At 31.4% G+C, this 19,616-nt stretch overlaps 1 protein-coding gene across 1 annotated transcript in view; it reads right to left on the minus strand.

Annotated features, from left to right (window-relative positions):
* Positions 1 to 8,109, minus strand: part of LOC101504040 (uncharacterized) — a 12,341-nt gene extending 4,232 nt beyond the window's left edge. The window contains exons 1-11 of the mRNA XM_004514454.4: positions 7,969 to 8,109; positions 7,816 to 7,885; positions 6,727 to 6,806; positions 6,097 to 6,191; positions 5,118 to 5,278; positions 4,786 to 4,937; positions 3,838 to 3,956; positions 2,565 to 2,728; positions 2,336 to 2,410; positions 1,862 to 1,933; positions 791 to 928 (exon numbers count right to left, since the gene is read on the minus strand). Coding sequence (XP_004514511.1) covers positions 791 to 928; positions 1,862 to 1,933; positions 2,336 to 2,410; positions 2,565 to 2,728; positions 3,838 to 3,956; positions 4,786 to 4,937; positions 5,118 to 5,278; positions 6,097 to 6,191; positions 6,727 to 6,806; positions 7,816 to 7,873 — 1,114 coding nt within the window. The 5' untranslated portion in view covers positions 7,874 to 7,885; positions 7,969 to 8,109. The remainder of the gene's footprint in view (positions 1 to 790; positions 929 to 1,861; positions 1,934 to 2,335; positions 2,411 to 2,564; positions 2,729 to 3,837; positions 3,957 to 4,785; positions 4,938 to 5,117; positions 5,279 to 6,096; positions 6,192 to 6,726; positions 6,807 to 7,815; positions 7,886 to 7,968) is intronic.
* Positions 8,110 to 19,616: the final 11,507 nt, after the last annotated feature.

Here is a 19,616-nt window from a genome sequence, read left to right on the forward strand (position 1 = left end):
TCTCTCATTCTGAAGTGATTCAGCTCATTCACGTTTTCTCTCTCCAGTGAAAGCCCATGGCTTCCACTGTATTCCAGATGCTTCCAAGACAGAGACGGATGCTTTCACCAACTTCATCACTTCTCCCCTCTCTAAGGAGATAATCAAATGGTTCCAATTACGACAATTGGGCTTTCCACACCAAGTTATGACTTATTAGTCATGGTACGACCATCACACCACAAAGGCCTAATCAGTGGCTGAGGCTGAACAACCAGAATGGAAAAGATTGACGCACAGTGGTGGGTACAACGTCTCTCAAGTTTTGAAGCGCATGCATTCCCAATTAAAATTGCCTCTACTTCCCCTCATAGAACCTATTATTTATAACCCTCCTTACCTGCCCCCATTGGTAGTTATTTTCTATTGCATGGGCATTTCCTATTCTACCTCTCTACACTTACACTTTATTCTAATAGTACAAAATATATGTAGATTTCCAAACATACCCCAGCCATGTCAAATTTACCAATTCAGCTGCCTTCATTCTGTTGGTAGTTGCTAACAATAGATGGACTATGCATAAAAATTCTCACATTTTGTTGGCTAGTCTGCTGTTACTTAACTATAAAGTGTCATGACAATAAAACTAACATTCAATTTACAAATTCCTACTACATCTACCAAATAAATCCCCAAGAACCATTGTGTCAAAAAGATATGCAGAATAAAAAATGAGATGTATGGTCATAACCTATAATAAATTTGTTTAACAAATAAAAATTGAGCAACAAAAGACAAGGTGAATTACCATTCATAGCCAAAACAATGACATAAAAGCAATAATAGCGGAGGACAGTTGATGCTTCTCCATCACTCCATTTTTTTCCATACAACAATCTAACGAGGGAATAAGAATAACTTGGACCAAATGCCATGAAAACAACACCTGCAAAGCACATAGCTGGATATTATACTCAGAAGGAACAATAGATTATACAATTAAATTCAAAGCATGTCCAAATGTCCTCCTATGTGGAAAATGAATAAGGCTATACACACGACTCTTAGTCATAGCAGCACAGGTGACTAATTTTTGTATAAGAGTGAACAGTTTAGGCAGGCCATCTGACTTGGATAGAGCCACAACAGAGTAATTGTGACTTGTGACAAGAAAGACTATGCAATTATCTTCAATATAAATAAATTACTGATTCTCCAAAAATAATCACAAACCAGATCTTCAAAAATCAAACTACAAAACAGTCTAAGGACTTCATACCAATAAAATTATGGTCTCAGAAGGCTTATCAATGCCTTAGACAGCATCCTCATATAGGGATCATTTAACACAGTTGTTATTTTCTCTAATGAAATGTGTCAACAGGCATATGTTCACCAAGCAGACAATATTTTCTTTGTTTTTTCATAAAAATGTTCTTCCTTGTGGCATGTAATACTGGCACTAAGTAACTGAGGTCAATTTGTTAGAAAGTTTCACACAGGGTTACATCCATTTTTTTTTTGTTCCTATTTATTTTCCATACAGGAAGAGTCACAGTCTGATAAATAGAATAAAAGAATATGGAAAAAAAAATACATAACTTAAGTTTGCTTACTACAAAAGATAAAGAATAGTTTCATACAGCCAATATCATATAAGGTAACATCTCAAATGGTTATACAGTAATTTACGTTGTCTGGATCTGTTTATGCGACTTTACAATCTTTACAGAACCATTAACATTCATACAAACTAAAATTCAAGTAATTTACATATTTCTTCAAATAAGCTACTCAGTTAATTTGTTGGAACTGAACAATAGGAAAATGAAGAAACATGTATCCAGCAAAAAATATGAAATTTAATTAAAAGACTTACCAATCAACAAAACTAACTTAAGGGATTCTGTCAAGCAATTTCCTAATTTCTTGTGTTTTCCCGGGTATTCTCCTGTCAGGCATGACAAAAACATTATTCAGTTTGTGAAATTGAAAACAACTTCAATATAGCCTAGCCATATGCCCAGCCAAAACAGTAAACTTTATGATTAAACATGAAAGCACTGAGCATATTAGAGCTAGAACAGAAAGTATACAACATTTCTAATTATAATTGAGAGAACCGGTACTCAGTTAAACCTAACACACTCAGGTGAATGAAGAGGGGAAAAATAATAAACAAGAGGTATGTGAAGAAATTGGCACACACCAAAAAGCTATATGTATTACAATTTCTGAAGAAACAAACAAAAGGAAGAAGCGAGAGTGAAGTAGAAGAAAATAATAATTGAAAAGAGAGCAATACATTCAGGTTTTACGGTTCAAACATAAAAAAACAAGAGAGAAATAGAACCTGAAGCAGACCTTGCAAATGTTGCGTATGAACTTTCTTCAAATGGTAAAAAGACAAGTCTCACCACTAAGCTACCTGAAAGGTGGTATTTTTTTAAAAAGACACATATTTAGACAAGAATTATTTCTCAATAAAACATAAGATGTACTCTTAGTCTTAATGCAATTAGAATATTTAGAAATACAGCAGAGAAGCTTTCTAGCACAAATTACCCAAGCCATATACTGACCTAACTTATCCACGAGGCCATATACAGCTTGATTATATGGTGTATCCAACCACACAAGCACTATCTTCTCTCCTTCTTGAAGGATCAACTTCCGAAAGGATTGAAAGGTAAACAGCATACACATCTTGGACAACTGCTGGTCAAATCCAATCACTTTTCCTTCTCTGCAAAAATTTGTTACTTATAAACTGCACACTGATAATATAAATAAGAAGACATGAAACAAAATAAAGTTCATAAACATTATTTAGTTCCATCATTCCTTGCAAAGCATATTCAATATATCATGAATTCAATTATGAGAAAATCACACGTGTAATAAAGTCCAAAGACGAGATATGTTAAGACTAGCATCATTCTGACATAACACAATAGACTAATACAGGTAAGTGTACTGTTAGGAGCAAATGAAGAAGAAATGACAATCTGTTGCTATATTGAACTGAAATAGAGGAGATATCCTCTTAAACTGGTTCTGAAATGAAGGAAAGCAGTAATGAAAGGAAAAAGGAATGGAGTAGAGTAGAGTACAACTCCTTTCAAGATGGATTTAACAGAAAAAAGAAAAGAAACTGAAATATACCCAGAGAGAAGGACCAGCTCCTTACTCTCTACACCAAAACCAAACCCAAATCTCAAAAACTTTCCACTAAGGTGACTCCTCCCCAACCTCATAACCCTCTCATGATTTGCCTATATTTCACATATTCTCCCCCCTCTAATCCCTTCCTTCCACATGTACCCTTTCTGTTATTACTCTTTTCTCTCCATTCCTACATTTGTCACACACTTTTCCCCATTTTCATAAAGTTGCATGCCTGATTCAATTGAACCATTTTCATATGCTTAATTAATGGGCCTATCTTGGATAAAATAAGTAGACATGGAATTTAACATGGTTCAACCAGCAGAAAACTAAAGGCTTACATCCACATACAAAACAGAAAAATCACTACGATCAATAAAAATTTCAAGCTTCTAGCGAATATGGTCCCTTTGTAATGACATGAAAAGATTACCCTATTATATTCCTATATAAGCTTGTCAGACCACCTTTGGAGCAGAAAAGTAATCATTACAAAGTTAACTAGAGATATGAAAATATAATTCCTAAAATGCACAATCATTTCCTTGAGCGACCACTGCCTAGTTCTAAGTTATGAACAGTTCGACTTTTTAAATTTCTCTTCATCTTCTTCTGGAAGAGAAAATGGTACAAGTAACAGGTAACAACCATGTAGAGATACTTCTGCCAAAAACAAAATAAGTATACCTGAATGGGAAAAGATAAGAATATCTAAATTTCCGAAAAAGAAGCAGATAGCCCCAGTAACCAAGAAATAAGCAGGCTCCATAAGCAGACTGTGACAATGCAAATATGATTGGTTTTTCCTGAAAATAGTCATTCACCTTGAAATCAATTGCACTTACATAGAGATTACCATAGTCCACCAAACTCTATTGGGTACACTCTGGATTATATGTACATAAAAATATAATGCACTTTGATAAACTAGTTCTTACAAAATGCATGATAGGGAAATGAAACAAACTAATATATAATTTTTTGAAATAATGCGACAAGTTTCCAAATTATAATAATGAAATAAATTACTTGAAAGAAGCAACACTGCTGCATACTGTCCATAATGCAAGAGTGAAGCACTAGAAGTTCCTTTTCTTTGGCCATTAAACTGCCAAGATTTGACAATTAAAGAGTCAAAGGGATAGAACTCTTGGGTTTCAACAACTGAAATGTAATACTAAAAGCACTCTTCTTTATAAGTCTCAGTTATATTTTTTTTATCCCGAATCATCAGCAAATAATCTATTTTTAAAATTTTAGTTTTTCTTCTCTATTTTCTATAACTTTCACTTTCTGTAATCTATCCTGGTCATTGGATTGCATGTCTGATTCATCTGGACCATCATTCAGTCCATCAAGAATGAAAAAATGAATTATTTATACAAGCAAAAAATTAATATAATGCTTGGTCTGATGGTTCACTTTAGATAAATTAGAACAAATATTCGTAAACAAGCGAAAAACAACAGCAAATTGGAAATACAAAAGTAGCTGGCAAAATAGAAATAAGTTATTAAGTGCAATAATCAACCTGTCATTAGTATGTCACAAGAGTAGTAGAAAAAACATTGGCTGTCTGCTTAATAATAAGGAAAGTAGAGACTAAATATATGCTTAGTGTAACTAAGCTCTTACCATTCCAGATAGCTTGACAATTAAAAAGTACATTGTGAAACACCGTGAGAAGGTAGCTACTGTCTCGACCATCAACCGTAATTCAAGCAAGACCAAGTTCTGTGAAAGAATATACAAAGGCTCAGCCAGAAGCTCCAAAATGCATGCACAACCTGGCATAACATGTGAACTTTAGTGATAAAAAATAACATTAAGTGATACATTGAAGAGTTGCTCCAGGATGCTTGATTTATTTATTTATTTTAACGGGCCAATATTATGGAAAATACCATTGATTACCCATAAAAGTAGAAGAAACGGCAAATAGATGACAATAAGCTTCATTGGATTACCATTGATCAAGACAGCTTGCCCATATGGACTAAAATAACTTATTTGTTGCCACCAGAAGACAAAAAGGCATGCTACAATGGTAACAAATATTCCAAGAGGGAGACTCATCCATGCTACTTTCATTAGCTTCACGACATCTTTTTCCACTGAAGTACCATCACTATAATATGAAAAAATACATATTATAATGAAGCTCATGCAAGAGCATAGGAAAGTTAAACTTAAAAAAACGATGTAGGTAATAAAACTTCATCTGAATATTTTTTGAACTTATAATATTCTAAGACATCAAAGAATGTAGATATAACTATCGATTGAGGGATTCAATTTACATTTTCACTAGCTCTTTCAATAAAGATATATGATATATATAGATATAGATATAGATATAACCAACAATTGAGATACTCAATTCAGATTTTCAATAGCTCTTTCAACTGCATTGAACAAAAATATAGTTTATCTAAAGCATCATAAAACAATAATTACCACCTATGATGCAATAGCTCTAAACCAAATACTAAACTCATTTTATGCTGAAGCATGCCGTAAACGAGTAGTTCAAAAACATGCATTAGATAAGCATAACAAAGACAACTAACAAAAGCCCTCGTCATCAAGTTTGGAAGAAGCCCAATCACTAATGATGAGTCCAGCAAGAAAGCCAATTTTAGAATTCTAAGTAGAGAGAGAAAATGGAAACTGAAGATGTAAAATAGTGTAATTGCTCTTCTGAATCTGAAAGTGAACAAGAGTTTCTTTATAGTAATAGTGTGTCTACTGTCTACTACAGTGCAGTTATAACTGACTGAAACTAACTCTTAACAGAATTAGTTATTCTGTTAATGAGAGTACACTAACATTTATGTTCCTAATAGCCGAACTAACTTCCCAGAACAGTGTAGAGCATAATCTCCTAAACATGTAGTTATTCCTACGTAATTAGTACATTAGAATTAGCAAAGAATAAGGGATCACCGTTTCATGTCCATCCGCATGCATGCTCGTCGGAAGCCCTCCCGGCTAAGAAATAAAACACATGTAACAAATAGATGAAACTGCACTGCATACATCTGCATAAAAAAAGGTAAAATCATGGTAAATCCATTTTAATCTAATAAAAAAAGTCTATGATGCAACACAGAATGACAGCGAAGCACATATACACACCAAAAATGACACTCAAAATAGAGAAATATAGCATTAAACTTAAAGCAGGCAACAAGAACGTAAACCAATCACTGATGCTATATCAAATCCAAATAAATGAAAAGAAACACCCCAACTTGAAAAGTAAGCAGAAAACACCTAAGTTTAAGCGACTCGGCTCATTTAAAGTGAGCAACCCACTTTAGAGAGTAAAATCAGTGATATCAACCGATGATTAATAAATCAATAACTAATATTATATTATGCACAAGCATAAGAAATCATGGATGGTTAAAATATCAACTGATAATTTTCTCACTATTATTTTTCTTTTGGGTACAAATTTTCTCACTTTATTAAGTGTTAACTACTTTAGAGAGGCCAAATTCTATTTTAAGGTATTAGTAACATACACTTAGAAGGTGATAATAAAAACCAAAATTGAAAGAAAAAAATTACCGCATAGTCCTCTTCTGTGAGATGCCTTACAATCCATGTATTGAATATAAATGGAATTCCTCTTGACAAGAACTGAGTAGCTGGATTCATAATATCCACACACAAAAAAACGAAATCAGTAAACTCACATAAAGCTTTACAAGGTAAAACATGGGATCCGGATTCACTGTTATAATAGAAGCACACAGTTCTACGCAGTAAACATTATCGTCCATAGATTTAAGAATAGACGGTCCAGATGACACATTCACCTAATCAGAGTTTTAAACACATTTAGTCATTAATTTAGATCAAACGAAATAAATAACTGCTTGACGCAGTTACTGCAGGAAATCTGTTTCCGCAAAACCTGAGAGCCCACACACTCATTGTATTGCATTTAACAAAAGCCGCCAAATTAGGTGCCGTTTACTTTGTGAAAATATTACTTATCTTTGTTTCTTAAAATTTGTGTTAATTTCTTAGAATCAGTGAAAATGTCAAAAAATTATTTTCATTATTTTCGGAAATGCAGCTTCATTAACTAGCATTTTATCATATCTTCACGACAATGGTTTTACTTTAATTGTCTCCCATCAAGGTAAAATGAACACACATTTTATGAAATGGAAAAGGAAATGTTTTCACAAAGTAAACGACTCCATCCAATATACACTGAGTACTTAAAAGAGTATAAATTAGATTCACTTTTGCTAGTCACATCCCTATTTTTTCCAGTTACACTCAAATAGGTTACTTACATGAACTGATTTCACGGAAAATTAAGTTCACATATATACTAAATTAAGTTCATGGAAAATTAAGTTCACATATATACTAAATTAAGTTCATGGAAAATTAAGTTCACATATATACTAAATTAAGTTCATGGAAAATTAAGTTCACATATATACTAAATTAAGTTCACGTACGGAACAAAATTAAATTAGATTTCAGGCATGTTCAGAAGCATAGATGATTTTTGAATCAAAGAGTCACGAGTCTAATGAAAATGAAAATGTAATCTAGTAAGATAAATATTTCACACATTGTGTAAAGAATGTAAAAAATGAGAGTATTGTGCTGTGTTGAAAATAAAAATAAGCAAACCTAAAAGGTATTTGAAAGTGCGAGACAAATTGGTAGGGTCTTTATCCTCCTTCGACATCGCGATTGCAAACTGCAAAAAATATGAAAACATTTGACGTTAGGTTCTTCAATTGATACTCGATAGAGAGAAAATCAAATACCTAATAAAATAACCTAGATTATTTGTTGTTGTAAAGCGGTGTTGTCGAGGAAGCTGAACGGTGGATGGACGATGAAGAAGCAATTCCGGCGAGGTAATGGCAGAAGCGTTTGATTTGGGGACTGTTGTCTGACGTTAGCGCGGGAACGTCACTATGGCGTGAGACCAATGGCGGCCTGGTCATACGCCACCATGACGGCAATACGTGATCGAGATACCAGCGAAGATATGAATATTGAACATGTTTTCATTAATGAATTAGTAAATTAATTTCAATTTTTTTATTAAAATATATTTTAATTTTTTTTTAAGAATTTAAGTTACACAAAAAATATTTAATTAATTATTTTTTTAGGTTAAATAGTCCCTTTAATTTCAGTTAAAATCTTGTACTTTATTTTTTTTTAATTTAGTCCTTTATTTTAATTTTAAGTGATAATTTGATATTTTATATTTTAAAATGTTAACAATATTATCCTATTTCTATGTAAAAATTCATCAAAAATTTCAAACAAAATCCATAAAATTAATTATCATCTTCAATATGATGCAAATTTTATCAAATTCATAATTTAAATTTTTAAATAAACTCATATTTTCATCTCTAACGACATCAAATAAAAAATGAAAATATGAGTTTATTTGAAGATTTGAGTTACGAATTTGATAAAATTTGTATTATATTGAAGAATGTAATTAAATTTATAGATTTTGTTTGAAAGTTTTGATAGATTTTTTAAATTTTTTTTTTAAAAAAAAAGTATCATTGTTGACATTTTAAAACATAAAAAATTAAATTGTCACTTAAAATTAAAATCGGATACACTTCAAACATTTTAGTAAGTTGATACACTAGTTAGAATAGTTTTCAATCTAGATTTTCCCCAAATACAAACCAACACCAAGATAAAGTTTTTTACCTCGGCCAAAATTGTTAAGTGATTAGCTAATCCTCCCTCAAATATTATGTTAGTACGCATGCCCCACAATACTCCAAATAAAACATATCATTTTATAGTTCTTCTTACCTTTTACGACAAACTTATGTTGTAAGAAACTATCCACCACATTCACTCTCCATACACCAGACATATTAAATCAATCATAAATTGATTATCAAATATTATACGAGAAAAGACAACAAAGAAAAAGTGTGACTAACTTATTCATCACTTTGAAAACAAAAGACACAACTTGTGCAATTGTCATTGATAATTCCTTGCCTTGATATAGCATTCTTAGTGGGTAGACGTTTCCAATAACAATATGCACACACAAACAACCATTTTGGATGGACTTTTTGTCTGCCAATTTTTTTGCAACACCTTCACTGAGACAGAACCACAACCACCAAGCCTTTATTGGCATAAAATGCTAAGATAAGCACATGCAACAAAAAAAAAATTACAACATTTAACCTAACCATATTTCAATAATTTTTTGCTAGATAATTTTATAATTCTACAATTATTTTTGTTATCAATCGTATCAAGATCAATCTAATAAATTTTCATGTGATTTAATGATTGATTAAGAGAATTTGGCATTTAATTTTATGAACATAAAATGTCTATCATTTGAATTTTCTTTTATTTTGGTTATTTTTCTGAAAATTGATTAAGAGTTGATGTTCTTATAATTATGATAATAAAAAAAATATCATAATTTATATCCTAGAGAAACACCTATTCAACAAATCATGACAATAAAATAAAATAAAATAAAATAAAAAGGATAAAATCCCTCGAAACTTAATTTTCTTGATGAAAAAGGGTGGGCTGAAGGAGGGATATACCAAGAAAAATGACAAATGAATGAGAGAAGGAGATGAAGCTTGTATGTTGAGAGAAATTATGTTTATGTAAGAATTGATCCCATGAAAACGAGGAAAAATTAATGAAGTATAAAGAATGAAGTTTCTAGAGGTGAACCATATGAGAACTAAAAAGTTAAAAACAAAACAAAATCGATGGCATGAGAAGATGAACAAAGACAAAGAGTGATTGTTTTTATATTTTGTAAATCAAAAGTTTCTAAAGCAATGTGCATAAGTATAAATAAAATGAATTTGGTGTTTTTTTTATATATTTAATATGTGTTAATTAAGTATATGAATTAATAATTTAAATAAATTTATTGATCATTATTGGATTCTTCAATAATTCACCATTGAAGTAAATAATGAATTGAACGTTTAAAAACTAAATAAAAATGAAATTGAAATGTATTAGATCGATTTGTTTAAGATTTGTTTTAAATAATTTTTATAGTATTTTATCTTTTAATTATAATAATTTTAAAAAAAAAAAATTAAAAATAAAGTTTTAAATGAAAAATTAATTTAAATAGTTTATCTTAAAATATTATTTTAAGCATTTCATGTATTTGCTATAACCTTTTTGGATTATGAAATTTTTAAAAATGATTAAAATAAAAAGTTATTTTGAGAAACTCTTCATAAAAATCATTTTTGACTTAAAAAAATGTGATTTTTTTTCATATTAAAATTTCTAATAATAAATATTTAAGTTATTGTATATCAAAATTACTGATTTTAATTGGTAACAAATTAGTCTAAATTAAATTATACTATTTTTAAGTAAGTTCTTGTAAAATTCACTTTTTAAAAATCTTAAACAAATGGATCCAAATCATTACACTGAATCAAATTTGAATCCCACGAGTAAATGCTTTTTAACCTTGCACATCAAGCACGTTTAATGAAAAAACTCCTCTTTGCCCACATATTGTTTTGTTTAAGCAATCGGCACAGATAAATTATTATTGTTGAGGTAAAAGCATTTTTTTATATGTTTTAATGACAACAAACCTTATAAAATAAATGTTTAAATTTTATGAATTGTGATCTACTAATGATTGCACTTGAGTTTTATTTAATGAACATGAATCACATAAGTGGGCAAACAAAAAGTCATTCACATGGGCATAAATATCTACTCAATCATGAAAGAATCAAAGTAGCGTCAAAAGATTATTTCATGAAGATATTAGAAGACAATCTTCCAAACAGTTTTATGAACTCATGAGAATAAAACATGTAACACCCCGTTTTTCAAAGCGAGGGTATATTTTTTTTTCAAAAGTAATTAAACTAAAACAGAGAAATAGATAAAGAAATGCCTTTGGATAAATAACTGAGTCATTAAAATTTACAAGCAGCGGAAAGGTTTCTCCAATTATAAATCCAAAACATTTACATAACCATAAATGGTACATGGAACCCATTCACATAAGAAGTCGAACTGACAATAATAGTATAAATACAGTTTTCCCAAACTAAAAATACTCCAATCCAAACAGAAGGACACCTAGTCCCTATACATCATCCTAATCTGATCATCCTACCAAAAGCTATACACCCTGAGTATCTCCACGCGCCCCGTGAGATCCTCCTAACGTGACTGCAGTCAAACGTTCCCATCTCCATTCCCGTCCGTAGGGTACGAACCGGTAAGACCGTCCTGACTCTCATCTGAGGGCAAAGCCCAGATTTCCACAATAATTGTAAAGGGTCACCAACCAGAAAATAACAGTTAACACATAGCAATTAAGTTTTTAAATGCCCAAAATAACTTTTCAACTAAGCATGCACCTTAACAGGATTTCCAATATGCGAAAAGTTCATACAATACTTTGCCAATTAAAAATGAAAGTAAAATGAAGTCCTCAATCTCCTAATTAACACATAACCAATCAAGACATGGATAAGTTAATGAGAAATCAATCATCTAACTCAAACTGAGGATTTTCACTGAGCCAATCGATTGGGAAATTGATTGGGGTAAAGGTTTTTTTATGAAAACAGAATCCTGGGCTGAATCAATCGATTTGGCAATCGATTGAGAGAGTACTGAGCCCCCCAGGTTTTAAGCACCTTGGTAATTTCCAAATCGATTTGGCCGAATATGGATGAGTCCCTGACTTAGGCCCAATCGATTGGGCAATCGATTTCGTAAAGGATTTTCGAAAACTGATTACAAAATCGATTGGCTAATCGATTTTGTCCATTTGGCCAAGTCCCTGACTTCCATCCAATCGATTGGGAAATCGATTTCCCCTCATCATTTTTCCAAAAATTCATGAATTAACTCAAGTCATTCCTAATCAAGTTCACAACCTAACACTTAGCAATTCCTACACGATTACCACGGCAATTGGGATCTCGATAACCATCATACTTACACACAACAATCAACACATAACACTTAGCATTTTCAACGCAATTACCACAACGACTCAAATTCAAATCACTTAATCATAAAACTCAAATCAACCACGACTCGCGTGCCAAGCACCCTAATGCAATGCGTATATGCCAAAATGCATGGACTCGGAATTCCAAACCAAAACCCTCCTCGAAGGGCCGTAAATCATAATTGTACCGCCTATCGCAGGCCAAAGTACCAATTACCGAGGTGCCACCTATCACGGGTCTGCACGATTTACTAAAAAGCGTAAACCATAAACGTACTGCCTATCACGGGCCCGTATCGTTTACCGAGGTGCCACCTATCACGGGTCTGCACGGTTTACTAAAATAACGTAAATTGTAAACGTACCGCCTATCACAGGCCAAAGTACTATTTACCAAGGTGCCACCTATCACGGGTCTGCACAATTTACAAAAAAGCGAAAACCATAAACGTACTGCCTATCACGGGCCCGTACCGTTTATCGAGGTGCCACCTATCACGGGTCTGCACGATTTACAAAAAACATGAAAATGCATGAGCATATACTGACTCCATCCACAACAATCGTTAAGCAAATACAGATATTAAAAGATTCCCCATTTTTAACACCCATTTAACTTAAACGACTTTCAAACAACATTAATTAAATAAGTCATTAAGAGATTCCCCGTTCTTAATACCGATTTAACTTAATGATTTTCAAAACAAAACGTTAAGCAAACAGTCATATTAAGAGATTCCCCATTCTTAATACTCATTTACCGAAACGACTTTCAAACAACATTAATTAAATAAGTCATTAAGAGATTCCCCGTTCTTAATACCGATTTAACTTAATGATTTTCAAAACAAAACGTTAAGCAAACAGTCATATTAAGAGATTCCCCATTCTTAATACCGATTTAACTTAATGATTTTCAAAACAAAACGTTAAGCAAACAGTCATATTAAGAGATTCCCCATTCTTAATACTCATTTACCGAAACGACTTTCAAACAACATTAATTAAATAAGTCATTAAGAGATTCCCCGTTCTCAATACCGATTTAACTTAATGATTTTCAAAACAAAACGTTAAGCAAACAGTCATATTAAGAGATTCCCCATTCTTAATACTCATTTACCGAAACGACTTTCAAACAACATTAATTAAATAAGTCATTAAGAGATTCCCCGTTCTCAATACCGATTTAACTTAATGATTTTCAAAACAAAACGTTAAGCAAACAGTCATATTAAGAGATTCCCCATTCTTAATACTCATTTACCGAAACGACTTTCAAACAACATTAATTAAATAAGTCATTAAGAGATTCCCCGTTCTCAATACCGATTTAACTTAATGATTTTCAAAACAAAACGTTAAGCAAACAGTCATATTAAGAGATTCCCCATTCTTAATACTCATTTACCGAAACGACTTTCAAACAACATTAATTAAATAAGTCATTAAGAGATTCCCCGTTCTTAATACCGATTTAACTTAATGATTTTCAAAACAAAACGTTAAGCAAACAGTCATATTAAGAGATTCCCCATTCTTAATACTCATTTACCGAAACGACTTTCAAACAACATTAATTAAATAAGTCATTAAGAGATTCCCCGTTCTTAATACCGATTTAACTTAATGATTTTCAAAACAAAACGTTAAGCAAACAGTCATATTAAGAGATTCCCCATTCTTAATACTCATTTACCGAAACGACTTTCAAACAACATTAATTAAATAAGTCATTAAGAGATTCCCCGTTCTCAATACCGATTTAACTTAATGATTTTCAAAACAAAACGTTAAGCAAACAGTCATATTAAGAGATTCCCCATTCTTAATACTCATTTACCGAAACGACTTTCAAACAACATTAATTAAATAAGTCATTAAGAGATTCCCCGTTCTCAATACCGATTTAACTTAATGATTTTCAAAACAAAACGTTAAGCAAACAGTCATATTAAGAGATTCCCCATTCTTAATACTCATTTACCGAAACGACTTTCAAACAATATATATATATATATATTACTTACTTTTAATAAATATCTCCAAAATATTATTAACTTTGGCTTAAAAGCCTCCGAGCCCAAATCCAAAATACACCAAAAATACATAAATGGTACTTTAAAATTACGGGTCTTACAAAACAAGTCGAAAGTTGTCTCAAGAATCAAATGCAACAAGCGTTATGAACCAAAGAAAAAGGAGAATGATCATTTGATACATTCAAAAATATGTCCAATGATATATTTAAGATTCAAACATATATAAAAATAAATAAAGAAGTCAAAGAACATCTTTATGAAAGAACTTCAAGTTCATTGCACTCATAAACATTCATATCAGTTTAACAAAATGACAAGAATCAACTTTGAAGAAGAAATCATTTCAAGATTGAGTTATTTATTAAGTCATTTGTTTGAAGAATGATGGAAGAACATTCATTAGAATGTTCTTGTTGTTTTATTAAAGAACAATTAACAATATGGATCTTTTTGGAAGGACAACATGCAGTAAATCAGTTGACATTTTGCACATAGGCTTTCCAACATTTAATGAGCAATTAAAAGTCAAGATTTAAAGGCCTACATGCATAATGTTATTTAGAATAATACATAGATTGATCTCTAGATTGAAGACAAAATGATTGCAGAATATTCTGGTTGTCTTAAATAAGACAAGAGACAAATGAATCAGTTTTGGGATCACTAAAAGTTTGTTTTAGATTGATATAACTCTTACATGGGCCAGTAAAAAGTAAGCAAGCCTTAAGAAGTCAAATAATTAACGTTCACTTGCAAAAAGCACATGCAAATTGATATTCTGATCTCCAAATTGATGAGGTGGAAGCAAGTACAAAAAAATAGTGCATTGCAAAGTATTGTTTGACATGATTTGCTGCACATATCACAGTTAACGGAACTGTTCCATCGGTCATATGGAAGACCACCAAACATTCTGGTTTTTCTCCACTCTCCAATAAGGCAAGAACATTCTAAGTTAATCATGAACGTTCTGGACGAAATTACACTACACTTAAAGAGATTGATTCCGAAGATTGTTTGCACTTTGAGATTAAACATAGTATATGAGGAAGACATATGTAGTCATCTAAAAACTTTTTTACCAATGACAATAATTCAACAATTATAAAGTCGACTTTTTTCTTTTCTTTTCTTGATTAAAGAAATTCAATAAGGTGAAGAATATAATTACGTATAGTTGTTGGGAGGATAAAGATTTCGCTTAAAAGTAAAACGAAATTAATTTCCATTTATGTTACTTTTAGGCATTCATTTTATTTAGAGTTAATTTACAACTATAATATGCAATTAGGGTAACCAGAGAATCAATTATATGTTGTGAGATAGTGAATCAAAGATTGGCTATCTCCCATATTACCTTTTCATGACATGAGTACTCATTTTAAAAAGATTTAAGTATATTTTTTGTTCGCTATAAAATTCAATTCACAAATTTTGTATTATCTAAACAAAAATCTTGTAGTATGCACATACTCCATGAAGGGAAAACAAGATCGAGATCTAATTCCTAAGAAAAACAAGTGGAGAGCAACACAAAAGGCACATATTGATTTATGCTAACTTTCCCAAAATTCAAATTAGGTCTAGCTTTCTTTCTCTGAAACTCATCGTTTCATTAACTGCTTTAAAAAAAACCAACACACACATTAAAAAAAAGGGAAATCTACAAAACAACATAATATCTCTCACTATCACTCCTCTTATCCCCCATTTCACTCTTTCCTCTTCTTCTCTCGGCTCCATTTCTCTTCCTCGCCTTTTTTTTTTTCATTTCTGTTAGGATCCATACTCTAAAGAAGGAGAAAAACATTCACCTCTTAAAGATTTCTCATTTGAGACTTTTTGAGGTAAATAAACGACTCTCATGTTGCATGCTTAAGTATAATTAGCTTTGTTTAAAATAGATTATTTGGGTCCTTAAAGTATATCTTTAGGACTTTTATGGTTACTTATTGAAACACATTGTTTCATTTATAATAATAATAATAATAATAATAATAATAATAATAATAATAATAATAATAATAATAATAAATAAATAAATAAATAAATAAATAAATAAATAACTAAATAAATAAAACAACACAAATTCCACTGCACTTTCATTTTTTTACTTAACCCTTTCTTTCCTTCTTCTTTTTGGGTAGCAACAATACACCCACCTCCACTTCTATATTTTTTTCTTCTCTTATTTTCTCCTTGCTTTTTCTCACCCCACAACACAAATTACACCTATAAACCCTCAACTTATAAAATGAATTTAATAACATCTTCAAAAACATAATTTCTCATACTCCTACAAGTGCTCTTGATTAGAATTTTGGGGTTAAGATTAGTGACTAATGAGGTAAGGAAGGATAAAAATACCCTTGAAATATGTTCATCCTTTATTTATTTTCATGGTCTTTATTATATAATATGTTTATAGTTTGGTTTATTTATCAGTTATAAAGTATTTTAATATTGAATTGATGTACAGTTGAATATGTTTTTCATACGTTATGATAAAATGAAAAGTGATTTTTAAACAAGCAAGCTTAAGAAGATGACTCAGACAAGAAGGATGAGGTACTGAAATATTCGAGCTTTGAATTTGGAGTAGAAAATGATACATCAAGCATTGCAAAATGCTAAAGAGAAAAAAGGTAAACCATAGCTATATCAATATGTTCTTGCGTATTTTAGCTTGGCTGCATAAGAATTGGGTGGTCAAGTTTAACCATGTTCCCATAAGTGTGAATTGTTGTGCTGACTACTAGTGAAGAGCATCCTTTAGGATTAGTAGAGCTTTTTGTGTGCTTATTTTTCTGGGGATGTTGTCCCCTAGTTTATTTTCCTGTCTTTTGTCTGTCCGGGCTGGGATTTTTAGAGGCTAGGGTCCTTGTCGTGACAAAAAAAAAAAAAAATACATGTATGTTCATTTAGAGGCTACAGTCCTTGTCGTGATTTTTATGTATGCAATATGCACTCTTTTATTTTACAATATCAATTGTGACTTTAGTGACCTATTGGAAAAGAAGGGTTCTGTTTTCCTAAGTTGAGAATTAAACTTGACACCTTTCAATTAAACATAAGGTACACAACTATTGAGTCAACAACTCTATCATGTCAATTAAAAACGTTTATATATACATATATTCACTAATATTTTGAAAATATCTCACAATCTAACACTATTTTCAAAATATACTTAGTCCCGTAATTTTGAAAATATCGTGATTTTATATAATGGTATTTTATGATTTGAATCACTATTTAGTGAGCTATGAGTTTCACTAATCTCAAATAGATTGGTAGACAAGCTTTGAACTATTTATTCATTAGAACAAGTGTGCACAACTAATACATGAAATCTTGGTACTATCGAAAATATTATAAAGATGACACGTTTGATAAGACCTTGTGTCATGTACCATTTTGATGAGAATTTAAGAGTCAAACCCTTTATCTCTTTGAACCGGTCTCACTTCATCCTCACATAGGTAGACTATTGATGACTCTTTATCATGTGCATATTTTACATTGTTTTTAGTCTTAATTATTTTCGATTATTAGTTAATTTGAGGAGTTAATTGATATATCTTGTTGATTCTAGTTCTTTGAGTTAATAAAATTCTTATGTTCTTATTTCCTTGATTAGGTATATATTTTTCGTAGTTTTGCGTTGTTTCTTTGTTTTAGTGCAGTGCTAAATTTTGGTGAGAAATCAACATGACCTATGTAGAGTGTTTCAGTCATATATGTAGTTGTAGATGTCCTATTGGAGTCAAACCAAGTGAAAATGAAATCTAAGATCTATAACTACAATTTTCATGAAGACATCGAAACCAAATTCAAACTCAAAAGAGAAGAAAAATGCAGTATATGTCAAACATAAGAGGCTTTGTGCCAGACGCGCAAAAACCTGTGAATGGGGCGCATGGCACACAACTGAATGTATAATGCGGTTTTCTCACTTTCTATGGATCTTTTTTGTAAGTATAGAAGTACGCCTAAGAGGGGGGGGGAATTAGGTGTTAGTAAATTTTCTTGTTTTTAGTGATATGGTAATCAGATTTTCTGAGTTTAAGAACAAGGCTTAATAAAAATTGCAGTAAGTAAATGAACACGTTAAGATTTATCCTGGTTCCCCTTATAACCAAGGGTACGTCCAGTCCTCTTGCACACCACAAGAGATTAATCCAATACTTGTCAGAAAATGTACAACTCCCACCCTGGGATTCTTGCTACAAAACTTCTAACAATACTTTTAAGATAGCACACCACTATCTTACTTGTACAAATGATACAATAAGGTTTGAATAAATCTAAGATGTGGTATATTGATAAACAACTCAATAGTAATTCAAGTACTTGAGAACTTTTAGAATGATATGAAAATCTAATGCAAGTACTTAGAAAAATCAGAATTTTGTTCAAAGTTGTTTAATGAATTAATTCAAGGATGGTTGATTTTTGATCTGAAGTTATGGGGTATTTATACTCCATAAAACATCCTTTCAGATTCGTGGCCATTGATCCAAGAGGTTTGATGAAAAATTACAATGTTCTAGAGGCATTCCAGATCTGAAAAATTGTAATGTTTCCAGGTGTATTCGAATACAGTATATGTGTATTCGAATACACGTCTTTGTAACGTTCAAAAAATTCAAATTTTACATCTTGTATTCGAATACACATCAGTGTAGTCGAATACAGATTAGTGTATTTTAGCCTCTGACTTAACTTGTATTCGACTACATATGGGTGTAGTCGAATACACTTGGCCACTGACTTAGCTTATATTCGACTATAGATGGGTGTAGTCGAATACACCCTTTAACGTTTTGCCTCTGACTTAAGTTGTATTCGAATACAACATGGTGTATTCGAATACACTTATGCAAATTGTCAAAAATATGATTTTAAATGATTTGTTAATGTTGTTTTTGATTTTCGAAAACATGTTAAATGCATATGTAAATATGAATTGTTCTCATGTATTTGAACTATTGATTTGTATCATATACCTTTACATTTAATCATTTATTATTTGGATTTGGAAGCTTATTCAAGATGGTTTGATCTTCTTTTTGATCTTGCTGCATTGTCCATAGTTGGTGGTCTTGTTGTCATCAAAAACATGTAGTTTATATTCTCCCCCTTTTTGATTATGACAAAATGTTGTTGTGAAGAGAGTGTGATGTTGAAATCTTTGCTCCCCCGTAATAGGTGCATACTCCCCCGTTGTATGTGATGATTTGAAAATTGTTTTTGAGTGCCTACAAGGTTTGAAATGCAACAACAACACCAAATTTTCTCCCCCTTTTGACATGATCAAAAAGAAGAAGAAAACAAAGAGACATACACGGTGCGAGTAAAATCATACACAAAAGGCATATAAGGGAACAAGAATAGCAGAAATG

Source organism: Cicer arietinum, chromosome 6 (genome assembly GCF_000331145.2).
Source record: "Cicer arietinum cultivar CDC Frontier isolate Library 1 chromosome 6, Cicar.CDCFrontier_v2.0, whole genome shotgun sequence".
NCBI lineage: Eukaryota > Viridiplantae > Streptophyta > Magnoliopsida > Fabales > Fabaceae > Cicer > Cicer arietinum.